This window comes from Larus michahellis, chromosome 2 (assembly GCF_964199755.1).
Source record: "Larus michahellis chromosome 2, bLarMic1.1, whole genome shotgun sequence".
Classification (NCBI taxonomy): domain Eukaryota; kingdom Metazoa; phylum Chordata; class Aves; order Charadriiformes; family Laridae; genus Larus; species Larus michahellis.
Genome location: NC_133897.1, coordinates 31247760 through 31275580, shown reverse-complemented (window position 1 = coordinate 31275580; position 27821 = coordinate 31247760). Strand labels below are relative to the sequence as shown.

The 27821-nt window shown below is 40.8% G+C and overlaps 1 protein-coding gene across 3 annotated transcripts in view; it reads right to left on the bottom strand.

Annotated features, from left to right (window-relative positions):
• The window catches only part of SCIN (scinderin), a 76023-nt gene extending 49481 nt beyond the window's left edge, over nucleotides 1–26542 (bottom strand). Inside the window, exons 1-6 of one of the 3 annotated variants that reach the window (XM_074574770.1) lie at nucleotides 26447–26499; nucleotides 23814–23917; nucleotides 19687–19777; nucleotides 5652–5831; nucleotides 4786–4898; nucleotides 3646–3740 (exon numbers count right to left, since the gene is read on the bottom strand). Coding sequence is in view for 1 of the 3 variants with exons in the window: in XM_074574768.1 (XP_074430869.1) it covers nucleotides 2558–2756 (199 nt within the window). In the remaining 2 variants the exon portion in view is untranslated. Of the gene's footprint in view, nucleotides 1–2557; nucleotides 2772–3645; nucleotides 3741–4785; nucleotides 4899–5651; nucleotides 5832–19686; nucleotides 19778–23813; nucleotides 23918–26446 lie in introns of those variants that run through there. The other 2 variants (XM_074574769.1, XM_074574768.1) reach the window with 2 other exon arrangements.
• Between the last annotated feature and the right edge of the window lie 1279 nt (nucleotides 26543–27821).

The following is a 27821-nucleotide window of genomic DNA, read 5'->3' as shown; positions in this document are numbered from 1 at the left end:
AAACCCCACACTAATCCTAGGATACAGTGCTAGTAAAGACTAACTTGCAAAGTAAAGGGGCAGAGATTTAGCATCCAAATTGTAACCAGAGATTCTGCATATTAGTGACATCTGTCTACATTTTAGTTTTCTGAAGAAACACTTTGGAAACACGTTCACCTCTGTTTAAAGAGAAGTCAAAAGGGGAGGAAGGAGACAGTTCAGCTGTTTGCATGGGACTGTGCCATTCACCCTGCTAGCTGAAGAGCAGGCCTGGGCTGTTAAAAACATACACAGAGATAAAAGCCAGAGAGGGATGAGGGAGAAGAGCTATTCTGAGAGTGTAGGGTGTACCTTGGGAGAGCTAACCCATCACTCATCTCCTGGCTGTTTACATCCTGCCCAGGTGTGAGAATTTGTACAGTTTGGTCACTTTAACCCTAGGATGCCAGTCACAGCACAAGACTGCATCAAGGTCACAGACCATCCTCCCATAGTCTAGACTTCCTATGGGTATACCCAAGGGTACCCTACCTACGCCATGGGTATACCCATGCAAGGTATTAGGAGGACTTCTACCACTATATAATATGAAAATTCAATGGTCTGCTTTTATTATGAATTGGGGATCTTTTTTGGTAAAGTCAGAATCTGTTCAGGCTCAAAGCTACCACATGAGACCACAATAACACACACCACATGACAGTCAGGGGTAGTGACAGTGTCGCCAAATCGCAAGTCCCTTGTTAAGTACCAAAGTCCAAAGTGTGCAGGGTTTCCATCAATCTCATTTCACAAAAGTTCTTTGCATCCCAAAGTCTGACTGTAATTACTGCTGTTACCGTTCAGAGACTGCTTATGGGAAGTCTTTAGAAAAACCCCTACTGAGGTCTTCCTGGCCCACAGGTTATAAAACCTTTGCTCATGAGAGATAAGTTTGGTGTATGTAACAGTAGTGAGAATCAGTCATCAAAAAATACCAAAATTATTTCAATTCCTACTCTGAATGTGCTGCCCTTCCCCATACACCATGTATGAAGTCCTGATCTCCTGTTATTAAGCTTGCAGCAGTGTTTGAGCACCTCCGCCCCAATACTAGAATATCTTGCATGCAGAAAGGCATTTCCCAGCAGTTCAGCACTCTGCTGCCAACCTGCTAGTTGCATAAAAGAACGATGTGTGCCCTGAGTACCTGAAGCTATTTACAATATCTGGATATCACCCCATCAGCACGAGATGTGCATCAGCACATACAACTAAAGGTCTTCAGCCAACAGCAAAGAGGTTTTAATTAGCGCAAATATCAGTCACTTTTTACTTCACTTCCAGTTGCAAGAACTCTTCACATCGTTCCCTAGGAAGTATCTAATATACCTTAACTACTACATAAATAGTTCTAACTTCATTAACGAAGGTCTAAATAGCCAAACCCTGCTATTGACTAGCAGTGCTGTTGACATAAGAACATCTGCCAGAAATTCATTTATACTGCCATCTATGATTATACTCATCAGAGACAGACACTATCCCACATGCCAGCTGGATAACTCATAACACATGCAAAACTAAACAAGCTTCAAACATTTAGGCAAGAACAATCCCAGCTTTATCTGCCATTCTTTTTCAATGCATTCAAAAGTACAATGAGAACCACAGCAACTCAAACACATTAATGTTAATACACATTGGCCTGTCTTTATGTGCATTCACCGAGATAATTGCCTACAAACACAAACCTTGTGATGGTGAAACAAGAACAAAGTAATAGATCTCAGGCGGCTACACCAGCAACCACTGTGGTCAGATGACTTGGTGACCAGGCAAGGAAGCCTCAAGAAAGCTACAAAAGATGAGGAAGTCACCTAAAATGCATCCTTATGTCAGACTCCTGTTTTTCTGTAAACACTCTGCTAGTCAAGGCTGAAGGCAAAAAGACATCAATCCAAGTGTTCCCAGTTGCTTCAGGAAGGGCTTTGCTAGGCTGTCGGACTGATATTAAAGAGGTTTTACAGAAAACCTGGTGACTTTGCCTCCAACTTCTGTATCATCAGAAAGCAAAATTAGTCTAGCTGAAAAAGGCAACATCTGGACACAAAACAGTGCAAGAATGCCACAGGGAGATGACATAGATGACATTTTGGTCCTAGTGGAAACAAAGGCAAGAAAACTCTTCATCTGAATGACGGCAGGATTTCACTTGCGAATCTTGGTTGGATGCAGCCAAGACTTGATTTTAACCCTTCCCCGCTTTTCCAAACTAACATCACAAAGCAAGCAAATGTTCACCTTTCTGTCATACCCCACCTTCTCATCCCCAGACCCCCTCTGCACCACCGCATCAGAAGTGGCAAGGCTTGGCATCGCCCAGATGCTTGGCCATAGCCCTACTTCTCTTATTAAGTGCCTCAACTCGGAGGCTTCACGCACGCAGTACTTCTGAAAAGGGAAGCGGAGGGGGGAAAAATCAGCTCCTGATTCCCTTTGGAACCCAGCAAGAAACTTCGGGAAGAGCCCGGGCACACACTGCCGGCCGGCGCTGCCCCCCGGCCCCGAGCCCCCCGGCCCCCCCACTGCCTACCGAGCCAGAAGTGGAGGCGGTAGGCGGCGTCGGCGGGGCGGCGGACGGTGTGCAGCACCAGGTAGGCGTCCCCCACGAAGAAGTCGCCGTGGTGGCTGGGGGGCACCGGCACCAGCTCCAGCTGCTCGACCCGCCACACCTGCAGCCCGCTCTGCTGCCCGGCTTCGGCGAAGGCAGGCGGGGGCCGGTCCGGGGCCATGGTGGCGAGCAAAGATGCAGCACCGCCGGCTCGCCCGCATCGCCTTTATAGGGCTCCGGCCCGGCCCCCCGGGCGGAGCGGGGCCGGCCCCGCCCGGCAGTCGGAGCCCGGCGAGGGGAGCCGCCGGTCCCCGCGGGGCAGCGGGATGCGCCGTCCCGTCCCGGCTCCCGCCGGCGGCGCCGGTGCAGGCTGGCTGAAGTTTTGTTCATTTTTTCGTTTCTAACACGCTGTTACAGTTTGAGAAACCCACAACAACTTATTGTCGTTTAGACAATTATTCCATCACTCCTCTGACCCCTCGCCACCCGGGAAGGGGAATCGGGGAAAAGCAAGGAAACACGAGGGTTGAAATATGTATAGATTGAATAGGATAGGACTAAATAATTCACATTAATAATACTAAACAACAGTCTTGATCCCGATACCAATACAAAATATACAAGATCATACTCAGCCCGTTCTATCAGCAGGAAGCTGTGCACTCCTAGCAGGGGACAGCAAATGTGGGACACTGCGAGGGCCGTGGCTTCGGGAGGAAGGGAAGGGCTCAGGGGTCCGGCACGGGGGCAAGAAGTTCCCTAGACCACCGCCATCAAGGGAGAGAGAGCACTTGGCAGCAAGCTTTCTAATTTATGTTGAATGTGACTTTCATGGTATGAAATAATCCTGTTGGCCAGATTGGGTCTCATCTCCGTCTCACTCCTCATCCCGGCAGCTGGCGAGCACAAAAACACCAAGATCTTGAAACCCACATAGCATAGATGGCTATAAAGTAAATATTTTCACAAATTCAGACACTGAAGTCTTCTAGAAGTGCAGTTTTCCCAAGCATTAGAAGAGAAATTAGTCCTGTGTCGCTTAAATCAGGACACATGCCTACAGAACTCACCCAGCACACCTTTACTTTCTGTGCCCCAGAGCCGGTGCAGAGGTGTTATTAAAAAATCAGCCTTCCTTGCTGCAAATGGATCATTTTTCTCTATTCTAAAATGAGAAGGAAAAAAAATAAGTTAAGAAAGCAAAGCACAACCAGCCTAATTCAGTAGCTATGGGTGTTATCGTGCTGTGTATTTTGCCTATATAATTATCACATCTGCCTTGTTTTTGTAAGCTGTTCATATCAGAATACAAATAGTTTTTAGAGCTTGCACTCGCTGCTGGGCTCTTTTTTTTACCCCGGGTTGGAATGGCAAACCACAACTCTCATTCTCCATCCAGTAATTTCATTCTGTTTGTCCAATATTGCCAGAAATCTTTTTGTAGGGGGAAAATTTTTGTATCTTTTTGAAGATTACAAATGAAGGCCAGAATTTGTATAAATTTCCCTTTCTCAGAAAATGTAAAGCATTGTGCTGGTGTTTTTCCAACATCATGCAACAGCAACCCAAAAAGGTTAAACTTACTTCCTCCTTGTCCTTTATAAATGGTTGGTACATCATCCTAACATGTCATTACAACATGAAAATTATAGCAAATCACTGCTTTCATCTGATATTGTAGGAGGTAGGTTAATCTGGATAGGATACAGATAGGTACAGCTCAAGCTGTCTATATATTTCAGAGAGGGTTGTGTTTACGTCCATTATCTTATCCACCTGGATTAATTTTGAGGCTCGTGATTTCCCCACTAGTTTGTTTCAGCAAGTTAATACAAGCAGAGTGCAATTATTCACCTGCAGGTGGATTGGGGCTACCTCAATAAGGAGGGAGAGGCACTGCTAAATGCAACAGATGGAGAGCATCTTCTCTGGCAAAAAGTTAAAAAAAGCACCACATCTAAGAAATCCTTTTAACTATCTATCTTCCCTGTCTTCTTTTTATACTGTCTGGTGTACAGTTTAGCTATTGAGGGGAAAGATGCCATTACACAATATGTACCTACTACCACTTCCCATTTTGGTGAGCACCCTGTCATCAGCTCGTCAGACAGAGGCGTACAGGCACCCTAAACTCTACCCCCACTGTTTAAAAAAGGAACCTGCTGGTGCTCTGCTTTGCCCAAGGTCCAGCTGAACATGTTACAGCTCACCTTCAGCAGTTCATGGCCAAGCATTTTATCCTTCATCCCTCAGCCAGGGCTGAGGACTTGATGAGGCTGAGCCTGCGTGATAAAGCACTATGCCTCCTGGATGAAATTCTTTTCTTCAGATCGTTCACCATGTGAAGAAGAAAAAAAAGTTTAGAAAGAGCAGCCAAAACATTACAGCAGTTCCAGTTTCAATATGGTATCAGATGTTTCAAAATGGTATCAGATGTTTCAAAATATTTGTAAGTGATTTCTCGGATTTACCCTCCCAGTAAAAGTATTCTTTTCACTTTTACTCACTTAACTACACCAAGCAGTTTTTCTTTCTCTCATTGCATGCCTTTTTGCACTCTTGTGCATTAGTTAGTGCAGGTAGAACTTACCGCATACTCTATAATTGTATGGATTTACTGTTTCTTCTGAAGTTGGCAAGTTGCACCCACTTTGGATTGTGCTGGGTTTTGCCCATACATGAGCTCAAACCAGCCCGGTGTTATGCAGCCTCATGTCTCCTACCTGTTCTGCCTGTCTTGCCAAGCTACGATGGTTTGTGCACAGATTGCACAGGCCAGTTGAGTCAAATTTACATCTCCTTATTCTAGCTTTAAATTTTCAATCGACAGGCCAAATACTACTCTCAGCTGTATCCCTGTTTCTGTCCTGAGATACACACTAATGCTATTTGCTCAGCATTGACCGTGCCCAGTATCACACACCAACAGACAAAGGTTAAAGACACAAGAACAGTTTAATTGTTTTGTCTTGGAGTCTGTGGCACTACTCAGACACAAAAGATGTTAGTACTGACAGCAGAGTTTTCTCATTCCCAAGTTTGTCTTACTAGGATTATGTACTATATAATCACTTACTGGCCGCTAGCAAAGAAGATCTTGGGTTGAAGTTTGTATAGTACGTGCCAGGAGATTTGTTTGTACTCTTCAACATTAATTTTTGTCTGTTTGCAAATCTCGCTTTTGCAATCCACTCCTGTTGTGTATGTCTGTCTTCTTATGAAAGTTGTATTGTCTTCTGCCTTGATTCGTTTCCATCTATTTTTTTGTAGCAAAAATAAGCACTGACATTGTTAACATCACATAGATTTTCATAACATTTTAAATAATCAAAAGCTTTCTAACATGCAGATTCAAAGCTTAAATTTTAGAGAAAGAAAATTAGAAATATCCTAGGATTTGCATATTCAGAAAGAATATTTAAAATTACTTTTTATGTGGTTTTGCATGTTGTTTGATGTAGTAGTCGAAGTGGAGGGGACTACAAAACAACATTGGTTTTGTGACTCAGAAGTCCCGGGTCAAACTGTAATCACTACACTCATTAGAAATTGCACTAGAATGGAATTTCAGACTACCAGCACATTTCAAAGAATTCTGTTCTAATATCCTAAAGATTATATTTTGCTAATAAACTATGTCTTCCTCAAAAGGATGGCAAAGGCCTACTGCTGTTTTAGCTTTGGAGTAACACAGAGAAATAGTTTTGCCTCACACCCTTTCCTCAGGGGGAGGTTGGATACAGCAGTCAGCTGCTGTTGCAGACCAGGAACACAGTCATAGAGTAAAGATGTAGATTTCTACCTGCTTGCCTGCCCTGTCTGAGGTATGGTCATCTTTAAATGCCTGCTTTTTTTTCCGAGTTGCTGATAGGTCACACAGGAGTGTCAGAAGTTGTTCCTGTTCCTCATCTAGTCCTTAAAACAGTAGAGATTCAAACTTGTACTGAGTTTAAAGCTTTGATATGAGTCAGAGAATTCGAGGACTTATGAAAAACTTTGCCATTTAATTTTGCTAATATCCTTCCAAAGTCTTTTTTTGGGTAATGTTTAAGCGGTCTTTTTCCCTTCAAGTGTTGTTGTCATATACTGCATATATGCAGGGTGGCGTGTGTGTATATGCATATGAAAAACCAGAACACAATGTAGTGAGTTCTGATTTTTGTCCCAGTCAGGGATAAGCATTGCAACAAAACAAGGTGGTGTTTCCAGATGATATACACAAGGAACCCAAAAGGCCTTCCAGGAGCTGAGTTCCAGCATTCCCAGGAGGAATATCTTTCAGTATGTGTTGTTTAAGTCTAAGGTTGAAGTCCTTCTTCAAGGCTGATGCCCAGCCTTGAATTGGAGTTTCAGGAACTAACAATGGAAGGAAAGAGGAGGGAATGTGAGGAGAGAACATTTTCAAATGTCACGAGTGTTTTCCTTCTATGAAGCTTATTTCTTCTTCCCCACATATACCAAATACCCTCATGAACTCTATGACCCTACCTCAACAATAGGATTACAGATGTTTAGTTTTTCCTCCAGTTTCACATTACAAAGTTTGCTGTACACAGAGTATGTGTGTCAAGAGTATGTGTGTCTTGTCCAAACAGTCACAGAGGTCAATCCCTGTTCTCATCTGTTCTGTTGCTGAATTACGAATCAGTAGTTATTTCAGATTTACACCAAATACAGTAAGACAGTTCATAGATCGGAGCTAAATTCTTGTTTGCAATATACTTCTAAAAAAAAAATAAATAAAAATTCACTGTTACTGTATGAGCAGAAGGATAATTAGACCAAACAGCTTTAAGAAACGAGTTATCAAAGCCAGGCTACAGAATTATTTTACCGCTTGCTAATTCTCTCCATTCTCTCATGATCCCTCAAACCACCCTGCTTGGTAGCCCAGCCTCAACAAGAGAGCCTTTAGCAAAGCCAAAAAGTGCTGAAGAAAGACCAAAACCTAGCTTTCCTCCTTACTGGCAAAGTTTGAGTCATGAGGGTACCAGATGAGAGGTATGTAGAATCCCAGGCAGTCCCCTGACATAAAAGTAATAGGTCCTCCTTAAAAATAATAAGTCTCTCCTTCAAGAAAGGAGTCTGGTTTTAATCCTCTTCAGTTCAGTGCAAATAAAGGGCCTCAGTGTGTAGCTTTGAGGCAGGTATCTGAGGCATAGAGAGGGTAGGATCACAGCTACACTATGTGTTCCGCTTGGCAACTGGCTGGCTCCTACCTACGTCCTGCTCTGCTTGCCCGGGCATTCTTTCATTCTCTATGGCAGAGTCTGTGCTCCCGGTACAGGCAATGAGGGGTTCTTCAGTGGCACCCACCACTCTCAGCCGTGCGGGTAAGGATGCTGCATGCCCAGCAGCTGGGACGCTCTGACTTTCCAAATTCATTCTTCAGCAATGGTGCCAACTAAGCAGGGCATGCAGAGGAAGCAATCCAATTGTTGCTTTCAGTCAAAGAAGCTAGGAAAATGTTTTTGACACTGAGCTAGTGAGAAGTATTAATTATTAAGTATATTACAGCTCCCTGTATTCTTCATATGTTCTTCCCCTGAAATAGTCAATGAGCAGCATAAAAGTTTAATCAAGAAATTCTGATTATATGTTCATCCCAAGCCGCAATATATTATTTCTCAGGGAGTCAGAGAGAGGGAATTGAAGCACTCCTTCAGCAATCCCTGTCTTCCAAGAGATAGAAGGTTTCCTTTATGTTTATGTGACATGCCATTTCATTGCATGGTCATGGGAGTAGACAAGATTCAGAAAAACATCCTCAGACTCACCATTTTACCCACCTTGGCTACCTACACAGAGAAATACTGCCATTATTCACACCAATGATTTACCAGCCTGTCCACGTTTCCTGCTTATTTGGTCTACCATAGGAATAAATCATGCTGTTCTCTACGGCTACATGGCTCAGTAAGTTTCACCAAAATTATCCCAATGATCCTTAAGTTTACTTCCTTATATTCCTTATATATATCTGCACAAACCAGTGGTTCTTCTAGACATCTGCTCACAAAGGGGGAAGGGGGAACAATCAAATCTGTAGAAAAGTGGTAAAAAGCAAAACTGCTGGTAGTTATCTACACTGAGGTACAGTTTCTGTTTAATTTATTTCATTGCATTCTTCAAATGGTAATTATTTCCTTCATTAATTCCTTGATACTGATTCATCTGAGAGAGTTACTAAATTTAATATAAAAAGGAACAATTTTTGTGAGACATTAAACTAAGATCCTAAGGAAAGGATATTTTTCCCAAGATTCTAATTGCAGGTATATTTTGAAATAAAGTTATTCTCAGACAGCTTTTTCTCTTGAATGAAGATAATATGTTAATGCCTTCAGGTGTTTAAAGGCAGTGTGTGTGAAAAGCAGAGTACGCAAAGTATGTGCATCCTCTACCCCCGTTTAGCAAGTAGCGCCTCTGAATTCTCACAGAAGGAATAAACTCCTTCATTGTAGCTGATTGCAGTGGTAGACATCCATGGCGTATTCTCTATTCCAGGCAAAACAGTTGTAAGATTAATTTAACCGTGAATAAAAATAGGCTTTGAGCTTCTTTACATTTTCAGAGTAACACAGATCACTGTAGTGGTATGGCTGCTTTTTAAATACAGAGTAGCTCCTCATTAAAAGGTTATCTGCAAGTATTGAGCTGAGTACTTAAAATTACATTTTTCATCAAATCTCACATATAACTTTATTCTGGATTTGGAAACAATATATTGAAACTATTTTTTTTCAAAACATTCATTGACATTCACATAAAATTTGAAACACGTTCTAACAATTTTTTCAGTTTTTAATTCACCGAGCCTGAACACTTACCTAACTCACTCAAATATCTGAAACAGAAAAGAAGGGAAGGGAAATGTGGGAATGAAGGGGAAGACTTTCTGTTTTCTAACTTTTTGAAAAATATCTGTTTGAAGTTTTCTTGAATTTGACACACTAGCCTGGGAAAATAAACATTTTCTAGATTGTTCAAAACATTCAGTTCTTACCAAGCTCATATAGGAGAGTATTTATGCCTCCCACTTCTTTTCTTAAAGCACAAGTATATTGTTATACTTCAACTAATGAAAGGCTAAGGTGGTTTCAAACTCTCCGAGAAGAAAACATTTGAGAATTATGAATTTTGTTATGGTATGTCAGCTTTTATGCATTAGCCAAATTTAATTATACCAGCACAAAACACTAAGATCACTAACAAGAGTCCTGTCACAGCATTTTAAAGCTAATACTCTCAGCATTGCTTCAGTTTGAAGAGGGCAGGAAAGTTTCCTCGATCAGCCTTCCCAAATAAAGTGAATAGTTTCTAAAATCACCGACATTTGTCGGGGATCTACCCATTGAGTTTAGCAGATCTATATGCAAAGCTGTCTGAAGGAGAACAGAGACATCCATGAATTTGTTTCTACATCAGGATCACCAGAGTTATAAAATTAATTTCTTCCTTTTCTCTGAAATATTGAAAGTGTACTAATTCACAAAAAAGCTGCTGAGATCTGCAAACCTGCTGGAGGCAGCTTCTAAAATAGTTATCTTTTGGTAGCGCATGTTCAAGATGGGGTCTTGATGTTGCTCAAGAGGTCTACAGAAAGATCTATTTTTAGTCAAAGCTTGGTACTGATTCCTGTTTCAAGAGTCTGAGACATACTTACTGGAAAAGGACCCAACCTCTATGTTTTCTGATTAGCACTAGAAAGCACGGAGGTGCCTTGACATTAAAAGTTATACTGTCAACATAACATTTATTTCAAAGTTGATTTCATAAATCTAAGTGACAAGGAAACACACAGAACAATATTTGGTTAGGTTTTTTGCCACTCATCTGGAACAAGTTTTTTTCATGAGAAAGTCTGAAGAACCATGACATTTCATGTCAACTCAAGTCTGATTAGCAAATCATGCCAGTCCCTCAGCCCTAGACTCCAAGGAAAAAATTAAGCTTATGAGAATAAATACATTTCCTTAATGTTTTGTTTTAAGGAGCCTATTGTTCTACAGAAGGCATGTCCTCAGGGTCACAAGTGTATTATCGTTGCAGAGCCTGTTCTCCTGAATCCTATTCCAATTTATTTGTCCACTGACAAATGGCAGATACCAGATAAAATAAAGTGTGAGGCAAAATGCGTAATTGATGTGAGACAGTGAAGTACGCACATTATTTACACACCCTCAATCCTAGCTAGCATTAGGCATAGTTCCCAGAACAAATGAACCCTCTGGCTGTAAAAAGAGAGCTAACATCTCATTTCCTTTGTCTCCCCTCATTTCCTTCATGTCAATAATCCTGTACATACTTGTGCTCCCAAACAGAACTACAGCATTCACTCCTTCCAGAATAAAACTGTTGAACAGCTACAAAGCACCCTTTAGCTTCTCCCCCAAATCAGTAGTTTAGATTCCTCATTTTCCTGGGTCTCCAGTTTATCCTGCTAATGTAAATCCCATCCCACCATCCTGGTGCATTGCTCTGAGGTCTCTGGCACTGTCCTCTCCCATGTTTCCAACGTCCTGAGCCTTCCTAACTAGATCTGTCTAGAAGCCAAACATAAATGTTACCTCTATCCCAACCATTCTCCCTTCCTTGCTTTATATATATATGACTTCTGAGAGTATATTTCTCTAATTTCTACTTTTAAAAATAAAATCCTGAACAGCACTAAAGAAGACTGGGGGATGCCCACTCTTATGGGATCTACAATGTTGTGAAACTGTGATAAACTGTGTGGTCCTAGAACAAATAAAAAAAACACCGCCCCAGCCCACAAAAAACCCAGATCAATAAATTCAATAAATAAATTTGATAAATTTTGTGCTCTTTTTTCTTCAAAGACCCAGCGACACAGCACTACGTGTATAGACTGTGTGCTTGAAATTCCAGATCTGGAAGTCACTTAAGGCTTTGTCCAACTCTTCCTGGATTCAAGAGAAACTTTTTCCTTACTGAGTAGGAAAGGTAGCCAGTATTGTGTGATGACACAGCCTCTGTGTGCTTGGGCTCATGTCTCATACAGGACATCCCAGCCAGCTCTTAGAGTCATGATCAGAGAGAAGGGTGCATATTGATATACTATTTTAAAATACACCAGGCCATTATATTCCCTTTCCTTCTTTGCCTTTTCCACGAGGCCAGAAAATTTCCTCTGTTGGGAAAAGAAAAATCCCTTTGGTGTCCTTGGACTTTCTCTGTTTCTAGTTATTTTCACTAGTAACACCGTTTGATATTTATTTTCAAAGGTACATAACCATCAACAAGAGCAATTATCCTCGCAGGAAAACACGTACAGGAACGCATCTGTTTATGGCTCTGTGGTTTGACTGTCCACTGGCTGCCAGGTGATTGAAGTTTTCCTATCCATCTCTTGAGATGAACATTCAAAGAATATCACCACTACTTAGCTACTATCTCCTTCAACTATGTAGGAAGCAAGTGAAAATAAACTGATTCTCTTCACAAAGTAAAAGATGATAGCTAAAGAGTCTGCTGAGGAACTTGCTATTACAGTTGAGTTTATTGTGCTAAGTATAATTTTAGTACAACATACATAACAGGAGCTTCCTTGTTTTATTTTTCCAACTAAGTAAAGGCCTCTGTGGAGGAAAAGTAGCACTTCAATGTTTATAAAGCTTTACGTTTTAAACAGTCACAGAATAGACCTTGTGTGTTTCACGCACTGCCTGTTGGTTTGTAACTTGAGGAAATCCCATGGTACTAAAACTGAACTGGCTCTTTATTAAAAGAAGCGTGTGCAGGCGTCCTGCAGCAACAGCAGCCTTTCTGGCTGCGTGCATCCTGCTGCCTCCTCCGAGGCCCTCTCCCCACAGATCCCTACCCTGCTTCTCTCCAGTGTCCTCTGCTTGTTGTCCTTTGCCATGATGTGCACAAAATTCAGCCAGAACACTCCCAGCACTTCCTGAGCTGTTACAGACGTTGCTGGCCAAGTAAAAGAGGGCCTTAGACTTATCTAAATGAAAAGAGGCATCCCAGAACATTTTTAATTTGGTCTTCGCTCTTTTATTTAGCACTGCACAGTTCTCCTACGTGTCTTTGTGGATGCAGTTAGTGCCTTTTTAAAAAGAGTCCCTTATTTAAAATAAATTAATATTTTCTTCCTTATATGACTGAAACAGCACAGTGTTAGCTAACTGCACTTGTGTTATTAAGGTAAAAAAATTACCCTACTGCTATCACCATAACACATTATAACGATAAGTTATAATGCAATGCTCAAAGCAATGTTTAATGGAGCAGAGAAGTATCTGGCAGAAAATTATTCTTTGCATTTTTTCCAGTATGTTAATTTTAATTGTGGTCAATACGAGTTTTTTTTTCATTGCAAACAAATCGGCTCTCTTTACCAGCTTTTGTAAATCAGGTCTCAGAAAGATCTTAATAAATTAATAATAATTCGTTAAACTTTAGGTTGTTAGTCTATTGTTAGTCGGGTTGATTGTTTCATGTCTTTTTAAGATTTTGTTCCACTGGAAAGGCATAAAATTTGGTATTTCAAAGGCTTAGTGTGACAAGGATATTAACACTTTCAGCACAAACAGTATGATCCTGGGACCATTTACAGTACCTAAAATTTGCTGACCACCTGAGTACTCCACGTGTATGTGCTTAATTTTTCAAATGTATGGGTTTGCGATGGAGGGAGGATATAGAGAAGTGTCTTTTAGTTGAACTTGGGCATAAATTCATGGCAAAGAAATAATAAAGTTATAGAAATGTGACAGAACTTAGATTGGGAGTCCTGTGTATAATTCAAACATTGATTTTAATCTGCGTGGTAATCATTCACAAGTAGGATCTCAGTTCAAGAAATCACAGGACACATGGCTAAATCTAGCCCAAAGTACAACAGCTTTAGAGATAACATTGAATTTGAAGGTGGGGGGGAGGAGGTCCTGAACAGAGACCTTGAAATCTTTCTGTCTGTTTTATAATAAAGATGTAGGTTAAGTTCTACACATACGCAAAACAGCAGTATTAACTTTCAGAATCTACTCATTTGTCTTTATGGAGTAAGTGTGTGTGGGTGGCACATCTAAATATACTTTTGTGCAACACTTGCTTCTCCTAGTCATTTGGAAGATCACGGTATTTACAGTTAACCGATAAGCCTGCTTCTTCCTTTTAGCATTTCAGAAAGTATCCAAATTTACTCTCTGCATTTATACAAGATGTAGAGGTTTTTATAAAGTGATTCTAAAGGAACAATCCAATAGTGCTGCCTAGAACAAAAGAATTCACCTCCGTAAGCCTGTTCCAAAATACAGCAGTCAATGTAAAAATACTGATTGACTGGAACAGATTTTAGATCAGCGACATTTTTGGTAATGGATACTGGTCATTTCTCTGGGCTAAGAGGTGTCCACGCTGCAGTTGACTGTGTGCCTAAATGGCTGACAGGGCTGTCAGCAAGATTTACAGTGTGTTTGCACCCCCGCAAAGAGAATGCAAAAGTAAAAAGGATGAAAATATTTTGCATGTATCTCCAACTGCTGAGACATGAGAACATTACTTTAGCCGGTCCTTGATACAAAAACTACACTCCGCTTTCTCTGAAGTTTAAAAGCTTTGTGAAGCAAGTCAGAGGAGATGGAGATCAGCCTGAATGGCAGACATCTCTGAGGGGGGATCTCAGGCCTCTTTGGACCCTGAAAGAACTCGGGTGTGCAACAGAGGGACGAGGAGATGTTAAGCTTGGGCCAGTGTGAAGAGCTGCCACAGCACTCTGCTCGGGTGCTGCACTTCTTCCATGTGCATCTATAAACCATTGCCATGGGCAATGGTACACAGACACACAGCAAAAGGCCGGTGACCCTGTGCTCCGGCTGGGCTCTGCTGAATGCTGGAGTGCACCAAGCCGACCTTGCAGCAGAGGCAGAACCACTCTCCAGAGAGCACCTAAATGTCCACATTGTATGGCAGCGTCGCCAGCTTCTTCAGACCAAGCTACTGCATTATACTGGTAAGCCTGGGAGGGTAACAGGGGCTTCTAGCTGCACAGCTGCCCAGCAGCACTGCATCTGCCTCTCACAAAAGGTACAGCTGGGTGTCACAGCCCTGCGGGAATTTGGAAGCAAGATATCTGTCCTGTCAGTAGCAGTAATGCTCTTTAAGATGCTTCCTAGCAAGGATGTGGTGTTGGAGAAAAAAAAAACTTTATACTTCTTCATAGTGTTCTTAACAGGAAGAGTTGTTTTTTCTTACTTATATATATTGCATATGGTAAAGGTATATAGTATATGTAATAATTACATAAAAGTAGGTGAACAAACTGAGACAGCATTTTCAAGGAACTCTTAGGTTTGTAACTCTCAGTTTGCATTCTTATGTTATCTCTTATTGTATATTTGGCAATAAAAGCATTATACATGCATAGAATTAATGCAGGTACCGTAGTTTCCTTAATAACCCCTGTACCCCAGAGGCTCTAGCGACTTGCACTCTCCTCACTGCAGAGCAGCCCTGTGGTTTTTTCCCGGCTCCTCTAATGAAAGAGTGAAATTGCCCAAGTCAGGAAATGAGTGTCTGTAACATGCGTGTCTCACTCCCCACTGCAAGAAAGTACAAGGGGCTTCCTCCATCTTTTGGGTCAGAATGAAGATATATCTCTGTCATCTACATTTTTAAAGATGAGGTGTCATGCACAGAGGTTAAAGACAAGTTCATTCCTCTTTTCCTCAGGAACACTGGAAATACACCCACATTTGTTATAAGAGATCAAGTTTACCTGCGAGAGTTTGCCTGAAAGAGCCTGAGAGTTTGCCTGAGAGTTTGCCCTTCCCTCATGCTTTTGGTGTAATTCATTTGCCTCCTCTGTGCCTCTTTTTTCCCACCTGTAAAAACACAAAGTCAATAGCATTCCTTCGAAGGACTGCTATGTGCTTCACTTCATTACACTGTGTCTCCTAATACTATGGGGAGGCCTAGCTAAAATTTTATCATTATCCATGATTAGCACAGATGCAATGCTATTATGTTATGATTATGTCTACCAACAAGAGCTCCAGATCCTAACAACTTCTGAAATCGTATTTGTCCTGAGTCTTTCATTTGCCATGCACAGAGAAAGCATCATTCGCAGGGCTCAGTTTGTCTGGCATTCAGAAAATGGGGAATTTCCAGGCAGAGTGGGGACTTTATTCTTTCCAAACCCAAATTAGGGGAACCACAAACTTCCAACAAGTGTCTGGAGATGTAGTGCAATTGCTCCCTGACCGATAGGATGCTTTCTTTAACAAAAAATACGCTCTTTTTAGTGTTAACATCTTACACAATTTTTTCTTTTCACTAAGGGTTGCATCTGGGAAATCCTGGGGAAATGCCAAACTCCACAACAGTGCACACAGAGCTATGAGATCATTGCTTAAGGGATTCTTACTAGTGTCCCAATCCAATATGTCATTTTCTTATGCTAAATCACTATCTGGGGTGCATTTACTGTGCAGCTTACTTACAGTTTAAATCTAGAGATTTGAGTCCAAACCTATCTCTGGATATACCTCCAATGCCCTCAGCTATGCAGACTATGACTAAAAAGTGCTTCCCCCTGTTTATAAAAGGAATTGAAACTACCTGACCATGTTGAGCTTTCAGCAGCCAATGCCATAGTAATTAGAGTCAAGATTAAAGCAGCTGTCCCTATCAAAGGAAGAGGAACCATGGGAGGTTTCATTTTGGCACAGTCTGCTGGTCACCAGCTCTTGAGTGGAGAGGACAGGGATTTTCCAAAGTAAGCTCATGACAGCACTCAGCCTCTCAAATTCTCAGGAGTGTGGTGGGCTGTGCCATTTCTTTTACCTCCAGATGACTGAGGTCATTCTAGAGAAAAGAATTAATGAATTGAAAGACTCAAGAGGAATTTATTAAGTAGAAAGAGATAATAATGCTGTCTTACATCTTACATGTTATTTCAGCAATCAGGGTGTAAGAGAAAGAGGTGAAATACTCACTAACCCATTTAGTGTGTTTCTCTTTCACTCTGGTATTTACAGTAAAAAAAAAAAAAAGCAGACATTTTGCTGAAATATTTGAACATCATTGATAAAGGGGGCTCTCTGTGCCAGTTTTTGTATTGTTTGAAGCATCTAGGCCTGCTTCATTACAGTGGCTCATACCTGACCTCACAGGACAGACAAAAGACCAGCTCAGGACCACTAGTGTCTTCCATAACATGTGCAGATGAACACATTTCTTGGGACCAGAAGTCTGGTGCATTAGCATGGGTAGTGGTGTGGAGTCCCTATCACATTGCTTTCTCCTCAGCACCATGCTGTTTAGTCTGGGGTTCCTGTGAAAGGAAAAACATTGTCATTTAAATACAGTCATCACCCTATAAGGTCACATCGGGCCATCAAACATGATGGAAAAAAATGCAGTTTTACAGGAAACTGGTTTCATCAGTGAGAAGATCAAGATTTTCCTCTGTGAGAAGTTTGTTCTAGACAAGATGGAAGAAGAAAACGGTGTATTTCATAGACATTTTTCTCTTCCTCCCAGGACTCTGGCAGCTAGGCATGGGGTTGATGTTGGAGGGCACTGTAAAGTGTCAGCAGCCCAGGAACATTGAAGGAGAGATATGTTGGAAGCTAAAAAATTGTCTCCTAACACATTAAAAAGCAGTCCTACTTTCCACCTGCCTTAGATGCCACCCAACATGGCCCTTCTTTGAGTGGGGGTTATTCCCCAAGAGTAATCTCATTCAAGAGATTTGACAACCAGAAATACAGAGCATCCTGGCTATAGCAGCAGAGGAGTCTGCTCAGGCAAGTGTATTTTTCCAAGAAGCACAAGCTGGTCCAGCGAAGGTCAGTGACGTGACCAGCACATTTTCATTGCTTCCTCTCACTCAGATTATCACCACTGTAGCGCAGACTCGGAGACAATGCTGCATTTTCTGCATGGATACACTGAGCCCATGTACGCCAGGGTCATCCTGGATGCTGCAAGGATCTCACTTGATAGCAACCTTTCCCCGGTGCAAGCCAGCATGGGGAAAGGCCAGCCAAACTCTCTGCATTTTTAACTCTGGTCTCAAAGAAAGATTTGGGCCTATTCAGTTTACTTGGGTGTCAGTGTCCTCCTGACCCTCCTGAGCCAATGGAATTATGACTTCTCCCAGCACCTATCAATCTTTTCTCATCTAAGACCACAGGAGACCAAAGTCATGTTTGCCCTCTGAAAGAGACTAGATCCGATGTCCCTACTGTAGCAGAATCTCCAGCAGAGTGAACACTCTTGTCTCTGCCTGCGTCTCCCTGCTGCAGCCGGCGCAGCTTTTCCTCCATGCAATCCAAGAACACAGTGGGAGCACCACCACACCACCACATGTACCTCTGAGAGCAGAGAAGTAGAGGTACACTAGAGCTACAAAATGGAACAGGAGGGGCTGTCATGAGAATGATCTTTGACAGGTTCATCAAAGAACTCATTCTCAGATGTGTTTCAGACTTGAATCAGAGCACAACATGTCAAAATGCCTAGAGACATTTGTGTTCAGCCAATTCTTGTGCTTGTGTTTTACAAATGTGCATGTTGACTTGCTGCTATTCAGTAGAGTTATGTTCACAACTTGGAATCTGTTATCACCTACACTGATTCCCTAAACAATTTATTTTCCCCTCAACTCACTATTTGTTAATCTTCAATAATGTTAATGGGAGCTGTTTTAGAATGAAAATAGAGACATTCTCTTTTTGGAGATCTCTATATTTCAGTGTTTGATGTATATTTATAAACCATCAAAGCATCCACCCAGTCTCTGTATATTCTGAAATAGTCCATGTCTTTGAACAGTTTAATATGGACACCTTAGTTCCTACAAATGAATTGCCATGTGCAGTGCTCTATAATTTTCCGCTAAAGGCTGAAATAAGAGCGTGTTCTCCAAGACAATATTTTTCCAGACTCCATCAAAGTCACCACGAGCTGGAAACAGACTTATATTCCTGAAAAGCTAAAGGAAATTGTTGGTCCATGTCCCTAGATCTCCAGTACAGTGACATTTCCCTTAGGACATGCCAGCTGTGCCCCTCAAGTTCAGATATTGCATGATCCAAAACACTTTGAAATAAATGTAATTCAGAATTAGTAGCAGTAGTAGCAGCAGTAGTAGTAGTACTAGTAATAATAATAATAATTTTTTAAAAGATTTTGATGTAGAGAAAAGCAGGGAGTTATCTTTTAATCTAACTAACTGTAAATGAATCAGATTTTGGTGGGCAGGGATTCTTTGGTAGTAGCAGCCGTGGATCCCATTTGCTTTCACAAGGCTTGTATGTAAGAAATCTCCTATCAGAATCCTTTTGCTTTCCTCTCAGTGGGTCAAGTCCAGGATCTGAAAATATTAAGCAAACTATGGGACAAACTGTCTGGACTCTAGGATTTGAAAAGCTATGTTTATTGTTAATCAGATAGGATTCCAAAAAAGGAGCACCCAGACATATGTGGTACAGATTATAAGCAAAAAAATATTCTGTCCATGGCCTTGCTGTGAATGTACAAAGTAAGTCACGTTTTATGATACATAGTAGGTGTGTGTGTGTACTTTAACTAATGTGTAGTTAATTATTTTCAAATAAGCTATTCTTATAAGAGGTGAAGCTACAGAAACTACACTAAAGGGCGGACATCCCATTATGGGCAACCCACCACAGTAGGAATGCAGGTATGGACTATTGTATCTACAATGAGGACAGCAGACATTGGACTTGATTCAGTTTCCTGGGAATAAACCACCATTACAAGGTTGAAATTCCAGTCTTATCAGCAAATCTACATTGGCAAGCAGATTTTTGAGCTAATAATCCTGCTTGTATCCGGTATCCTTAAAACTGAGCGTCTTTGCATGAGTGAACTAGTGTATTTTCTGTGATCTGAGTCTGTTATTTAGACCTGGGAAGCATACTTTCTCTGATACTGAAACTTAGGGGAAAACATTGCTGTTTGGTTGTTCATCTTCATCTGAGGTCACTTACGCCAGCTGCATGGCAGTAGAGGGGTTCTGCGCTCTTACTCCTGCTGGCTACTGTTCACATACTGAATCCTAATTTCTTTAACACAGTGAATGCGCAGGTTGTGCAAGGACTTACCTATGTTTAAATCCTGTGATCTTAACTTCAGATTTAAAGGATGTCTGGAGTAACTTGTCACAAGATTTGGTAAATTAGCTGTATGCTGCACCTGAAGAGGAAAATACATTGTGACGTCAGATAAGTCATCATGCCTAGAACAAGGAACATTGAAGTTAATTGAAGAGTAAACTTTACATGTTGGATTTAGGTAAGGTAAAAAATATACCTGTAACATTTCTGTTCAAAAAAAAAGGAAGATTTAGGAGATTTAATTAACTGTTAATTAACTTGTTAACATGTCAAGCTGTTGAGATGACAAGAGTTACGGTTTTCCGTGACCTTAAAGTTCTTTATTTACACAACTCCTATCACCATGGTCCTGATCTCAAATGAGTCCAGTGGCCTCCTATTACAATACAGATAAGGAATAATAATGTAAACAGAACACCCTTCTAGAGAAAGGAGCTGTGATACTAAAACCACAGGGGATGCAATTTCTTGGTATAAATATGTTGCATACTTTGGAGTTATTTGCATGAAGTAATTTGTGTTATTTCTCAAACCTTTCCAGTGGATTTAATTAACCATTAACATACCCCGCAGTCATCTGCATTATGATGAGCTTAAGAGTTTTCTGTTGCTGGAGAACTTATGAGAGGTTGAAAGCAAGGCTGAAACAAGGGGGTCATTTAAAATCAATGACATAACATTTTTTAGATACGAATTCTCATTGTTTAGAAGCAAAAGTGATTTTGCATTCAAAGTGGGTAGGATTTTAAAAAGCTGGTAATGTTTTTTGCCAGTTGCAAAAGGAAATCCTGAGTTTGACTGCTGGTAGTGCTGCTCTTCACCAAACCACATTTTGCAGAGTCAGATAAGTGTAGGACAAGATATGACACCAGTACATTGGTCTTAAAATCTTTCCGAGACACAGTGTTTTAAAAGGGTGAGTTTGCTCCATCATCCCATTCTTGAAAAGCAATTTGCTTCTTCCTCTAGAATGTGACTGACAGTTTTCCCTGATCTGCACAGTTTGAAATGGATATCATAAACCAGTTGATTTCTTGTGAATTACAAGATAAAAAAATCTATAACCGTGATGTTCTGGAGATGTCAGTATCATCTGCATGAATAGGAAGATATGTTTCTTTGATTAACTGAACAAGATAAAATCAAAATGGGGGGGTTAGGCAGCAGGACAAGAACGTACCCTGTGAAATCAGGGAGGGAACATAAATGGTGCATGAAGTTACATGTTGAAAACTTGGTGGTAACGAATGCTTAACTGTGGATTGATGGGTGTGGTGCATCTTATAAGTGTCTAGGAGAGAATGCCACAAGGAGAAGGAAACACTGTGCGCTAGTAATTTACATATCTTACTTGTTGCCTTTCACTTAATACAACTCTTTCTTATTTTTTTTTCTGAGTTCTGGTTTCCATTTGATGAAGCATTTCTCATTGGCCTGAAAGGTGAAAAGGGGACTTCGCATCTAAGTGAACACAGAAATTGCCTCTTTTTATCTGTGTAAGTCCAAGTCTATATTTAAGAATTTTGGACCAGTGCAGCTAGTCCTTAGGCACATTTTTTATTTAGCAATCTTGCACTGGGATTGCTCATTTCCTTTTAAACTCCTGACAACATATCATTAAGGTTTCTCCCCAGGGGACATTTTAGTGGGGGGAAAAAAAAGAGTAAAATTCCTTGCAGTGGCAAGTCCTTAGTTCTACTGAATTTGCATCACTGTACAGTCTACAGTCTTCTGGAACCAGGTAGCCTGAAATTTCAGTTGGTTGAAAAGCTAATGATATACCAAAGCAATTAGACAATATGCACTATTTTCCTCTAGACCTCAGAGTGCAGGTCCCCTCCACCTCTTGTCCAAGTCCTTAAGAGAGTCTGAAAATGTTTTGCTGCTGTCAGGAATTTAATGGTTAATTTTTGGTTGCAACTTGCTTTTTCCTTATTTCTTTTCAGATGTGCTGAGTTATTTCACTCAGGTAGAATTTCACCAAAGAAAACCACTAGTCCACAGATCAGAGCACTGACTGGTGACGCTGAAATCCCCAAAGTGCCTGATTTGTAACAAGGACCTGAAATTTGATTTCACATGCACAGCTAAACGCCTTGGTCATGTAGTTACTGGACTTTCTGGAGTTAGATTTTGGAGCCAGTCAAATTATTAAAGCATTAGTTTTCTCCTGATATGGAATGGGGAAGGTTCTGAAACCTTGAGAACACTTCCTAAGATATGGATGCTATTGATTATCTTGCTATAGTCAGGCCCTCTGAAGCAGTGACCTTACAGAGCACTTTAGAGTTGCGGGACAAACATGCTTTCTTTTCCCCTTCCACTGGTTTTGCAAATTTACATTACTGGTCAAGACTTGAGAAAAAATAAGACACATTTACTTAAAGAGAAAGGTTTTGTTTAGCAGGTTTTAGTACAAATTAGCATTTAATTACTATTATGGAAACTTGATCATCTTGAAATAAAGCAAATTTTCCTTGAGACAGGATATTATTAGACAAATTTCTTCTGGCTGTAAAAGCTAACTAGAAGTTTGCTTCTAATTGCCTTAGGTAAACTCAAAAACAAGGAAGTTAAATTCCTGCTATAGCAGCTTGGCAAATACATGAAGACATGATTTATACTCTCATGAAGACAGAATGAGGAAAAACATATTGTTTTCCATGGAAATGTAATATTGGCTATATGCCATTTATGTGGTTCTTCAATAAACTACGTATTCAGTGATAAATGTTTGCTTTGGAGAACAGAAGGTATTTTGTTTACCGTCTCGGTTTTGTTTCTTATTTTAGAAATAGTAAGTTTGCTGAATTGCTGTTTGGGTGAGATTCTTTGAAGGGCTCAGAGGAGAGGACATAAGAAGGTTTGTAATTAAAAGTTAATAGAATATGGATAGAATACTGAATCTTAATAAAATATTATTCTTCTCTCTGTTTTTATGGCATCTGATTTTAAAAGATATTACAAAAAAAGACAACCCAAAACACCAAAAAAAAACACCCAAAAAGCAAACCAAAGAAAGAGTCTCTGAAATAAATAAAAAAAAGAAAATCTAAAGAATCTGAACAAAACCCACTTAGTTTGAAGATTTCTCTTCCTTAGCAGTTTTAATGTTAAATGCACTGATTTTGGGGGAATGCGCTGATCCAAGTAATACTCTGGATTTTTTAATTTTCCTTTGCAACTTTGCAAACTTTTTTGTACATAATTTGATTTTCAGCTGTTGTGAAAAAAGGGATAGTTTCTCGCCATGTGTTACAAACAAGAGTTAGCACAATGAGATGCTGGTCTCAGTTAGGGCTGCTAAATGGAAAAATTACCATAAAATACTTCCATCCAGCATGTCAAGCAATTCAACTGCTACCTGTTAATCTGGGGAAAGCAGAAAGTACAGGCAGACATGTCACAGAGAGCAAGGAAAAGATGAACTGATTAGCCCTGATGTCCCTATTTCAATCTGCGCTGCCAAAATGAACACCATCTTGTCAGCTACAAAGCACATTAAAACATAAAGGTCCAAACCTGCATTCATTAACTTGCCCTACAGAAGTCTTTTTTGGCAAATAATTCGTGACTACAACAGTTACCTATGAAAGCTGGAGCCCAGCTGTTGTACTAACTGCTGGGTTTTCTTTTTTTTGGGGCTACTGAGACTGACATCTAGTGGCTTCATTTACAGATCTCCAAGCATCCTCTATTTCAGTGTTTGCTTTATAAAAGTGTGGGAGCCAGACACTTTACCTGCCTATAATCATGTGGTTCGGGGTCTTCATACACACCAGTCTTACATTTGCCATTCTCCACAAACAGTATTTTGGCCTCATAAGAGCCGATCCGTGGAAAAGCAAGTGACAAGCTGAGGCAAGCCCCTTTTGTTTTCTGAGACGAAGGAGCAGCCTGGACCTAAGCCTGGAAAGCTGTTGCATGACTATGAACTCAGAGGTAATTTTTGGCTTCAGTTCCCCTTTTCCCCTTTCTCGTGGGTTCAGTGAAGGGTTAGATGATCTATAGAGCTGGTAGCTAAAATCAGGAGGCTGTTTTAGCCATATATCTGTATTGGCTTTGGGTTGCTGCACTACAGTTTGTCGCTGGGAGAAAGGCAAATCAAGGCTCACAGAAAATTGTGTTTGACTTGCAAATAAAAATTTTTGCTTGTCTTGGTGGAGGGTGAACGTAATGGCCGGATGATGGATTTTTTTCTTCTCAGATACTGTAATCCCTGTCAAAAAGAAAAAGAAAAAAAAAGCAACACACACATATACAACAGAACTTCTATTTTTGATTGTTACTTGCAGTCTGGCTACCCCTGACTGTATAACCTAGTGCATTCATTGAAGATAAATGTATACTTGTACTTCAATATTATTTTGTACCTGTGCTTACATGAAGAACTCTTGCTTCTTGATCCCTTCTTCCTCTCAGTTCTGTGAAGTAACCTGAAGAAGCAGACTCCTAACCCTAGAGAAAGCCCATCTGAAGTCAAAAGCTTTGATGTTCAGGAATCTACATGTTCATACCAGCCTGTAGTAACAGGAGCTCTGGTTTTTATTTTGCCTGAAATGCCCACCACTAAGTAGGATCACAAATACATCTTCTCCTTCAAGTTTTTATTCTTGTTTCATTAACCAGTACATCCTTGAGGGGAGACTAAACCTATGCACATGCAGCGCAGCATGGCAGGAACTTGGTGTTAGCTGGGCAGCGCTGGGTGCACAACAGCCTCACTTTGCACAAGCAGGAGTGACAAAACGAACCTCAAATCAGGGAAGTGTTGAAACTCCAGCCTCCATCCTTCCTGATGTATTTTCATGTTCCTCCACATTCCTGGGCTCACCCAGGCCACAACATCAATTAGAGCTGCCCCATTAGTATCCTAATATGTGCCCAGGTGTTATGTCCTGCCGTGGGCTATCTCATCAGCCAGTGCCACTCGAGCTTCACCTTTTTGCCTAGAGGGAGAAGGAGGCCCTTTCATATACCCAAGGATGCTTCTGGGCAGGGTGAAAGACCACTGGAGCAGCACTAATGCCCTAATAGGCAGCAAAGTATTTACCTGTGTGCACCAGCTAGATACTACGTTATCTCTATTCTGTCTCTTGCTGATCTTAAAGACCCACCCAGACTCTGTTACCTTTCTTACACCATATCTGTAATAGCAGCCTTAAAGAGCTCCTTGTATGTCCTGAAAAATCCAGAAGAAAGACATAGGTCTTGCAAGACATAAGGGTGTTGCAACAGGCCTCAAGACACTACAAACTACTTTTTCCTGCTTCCTTTAATATTCAATGCTTAGGAAATCTGAAGGAAAGCTATAACCTTACAACTTTGTCTTCTTTGTGCTTATTCATTCTGAGGACAGAAAGTTGTTTGTTTTTTTTCTAAGAGAAGACGGCGGTCCGTTGTACAATAAGGGCAAATGCAAATGTGTCCTTACCAACAAAATTGTGTTTCTGAACAGGGATTTGGGTAGGCAGCTTGGTGGAGATAAAGTAAGTTCCCACAAACTGTTTTTGGAAGGTCACATTTCTGTGCTCTCCTTTTCAGATGATTTTGGTTCTCAAGCCATGCTCAGCTGTGCTGTGCTGTCAAGCCAGGCTCATTCCAGTCCAGGACCCCACTGGCTGGAGCACTCCCAGCTGCAGCTGGGCCCCACTGCAGGACAGCCTCCAGGAAGGGGCCAAAACTGGCAGTCCCTATTCCACAAATTATTCTCAGCTTATCCAAACACCGAAGCACAGCCTGGCCCTGTTCCTGCTTGGGAGGAGGTGAGCAGGCTTGGGTGGGCTTGTGTGGGTGCCCTGCTTTTGTCCTCTAATGTGGCCCTGGCTTCCCATCAGGTGTGTGTGTAGGGGCAAGCCAACTGATCTGATCATTTAATAAATTGAGGAGAAAAACTGACAGCTGGTAATTTATACATTTAAATCTGCCTTTTCTTGTTTTGCAACTAAATGGAGATACTGGCAGACTCACCAGGCCATCTTCAGGTACAGGTACAATAGGGAGTTGGCAAAGTCAGCAATCAGCTGCATGAATAATAGCAAAGGTGTTTTGCTTTTCTAACCATTGCCAAAACTGTAATAACCTAGACTTTGCATTGCTGCTGCTGCCGTCATGAAAAGGGTATATATGGACTTGCCCCTCCACATGTGTCAGGAGCAGAAAGTTCAGCTCTGAGGAGCTGTGTGCTTCTCTGTACCCTTCCTTCTACTTGGCACTCCTCCCTCCCCATGGCAATGTCAGTCCAACTGTCTGGAGGCAGCAAAAGTCAATTTTTTGCTGATATGGCCAAGAAGTCTCAAAGTCATGCAACCCTTTGCAGGGTTTGTGCTGAAAGGGTAACTCTTCTCTGTTTCATTCGCTGAATGAAACACCACTGATTTACTAGTCACTGATTTACTAGCTGACATACATCACTAATTTACTAGTCACGTGAATAACCATTTCCTCCTCACCTCTTGATCCTCCACCTGTTTGTTTTCTCCAGCCCCTGTTTTTTTTCCTAAAACCATGGGTTTGAATCCAGAGGAACTTTCTGAAGCTATGCAATTCTATGATTCTCCGTTAATTTCACCAAAGCAAAAAGTCTGTGTATTTTCACACATCACACCTCTATCAGCTTTGTTAACATTGATTTTCCATGCATATGCCTGTATCCTAGAAACTGAAACTCACTGATCCAAAGTACCTGCAGATCCATATGTCCAGTGATGAATAAGGACCCCAAAGAAAAGACAGAGATACCACTCACCACTCTGCAAAAACAGGGACTTCCTGACAAACTTCATATGCTGTATCACTGAAGGCTTCTCATTCCTCCTAGGGGAAGCTAAGCAAAGGGATGAACTTGCAGCACACCCTTATTCAGGGAATTGTTTATTCTTCCATTGTACAAAAGAGCTGGAATATACAGTCTACCCATCTGTGTTGCTAAGAAACAGGGCGCTGTTGCCTTGGGACTCGATTCAGAATTCAAAAACGAAAATAGCGTCTCAGTAGACTGCATAAATGCAGCTTGAAACCTAGCAACAAGGCCACAAGTTCAATGTGATTCTCTTACATGTTAGAAAACAAAGGTATGAGATGGAAAATGTGACTGAGGAAAAGAAAACAATAATTTGAAAACAAAGCAGAGCTGTTGTATCACCAATTATCCTAAGGGATGGAATTATCTTTTTCTAAACATACCTTTATGACCTGAAAGATCTGATGCTTTGCTACCCCGTGCTTTGAGCAGGTTCATATTTACTATAACAAGTGAACACAAAGCAGCATCAGTATTTACACCAGTATTTCCTGAATATTCAGCTTGTGCAGTAGAAGTGACAACACAAGAGTCAGGATAGCGGAATTAATTTCCAGTTTGCATTTCAGTTTTCAAGCCCTCTGCCAACAGAAAAATTTAATAGTTGCTACACACACCTTGAAATGATCATTCTTAAAATGGCATGGATTGTATAACTGGGAGCAATTACTTAACCACGTACACATAGAGTGTTTTCTATATTTGCTTATGTGCAAGTGAAGTATAAATAAGAACACAGCACATGTATAAAACTATAAATATGTTATAGCACCCTTTCACCTTAACAAACTGTTGTTATGTGCTGTTGGAAATTACATTGGTTTGATCAGCTATTTCATTGTAAAATCTGTTCCCTCTGGCTGCAGAACTTCATTACACAGCTGAAACTTTGGCCAGCACTCCAGCAGAGTAGGCTATGTTTGAATGGAGTAAAAAGGGCTCAGTTATTTTGTTTTTCTTTCTTGATGTTTCATCAGAAAATCATAAAAAGCTATTCTTCAGCTATGTGATATGACTGTGTACATAGTGGATTTAACTGGAGTTGAAGGAGGAAGAAAAATTCATTGGTGACAAATCACCTACAGCCAACTGAACAGTTTCCACATTTATTTTTTCTTGCTTTTCTTATTGTAAGTATACGATTTCCAAAAGGAAAAGAACAGAAAAAAAAAACCCACTTTCTTACTTAAGTGTTTTTAGGTTTGCAGCACTTCTATGCAGTTCTTTCAGCATTTATGCTGTTGCAGCTGATCAGATTCTGGGCAAAAAAAGTTATCTGGGAAAATAACTTTGGTTTTTTGTTTGTTTGCTAGTTTGCTTT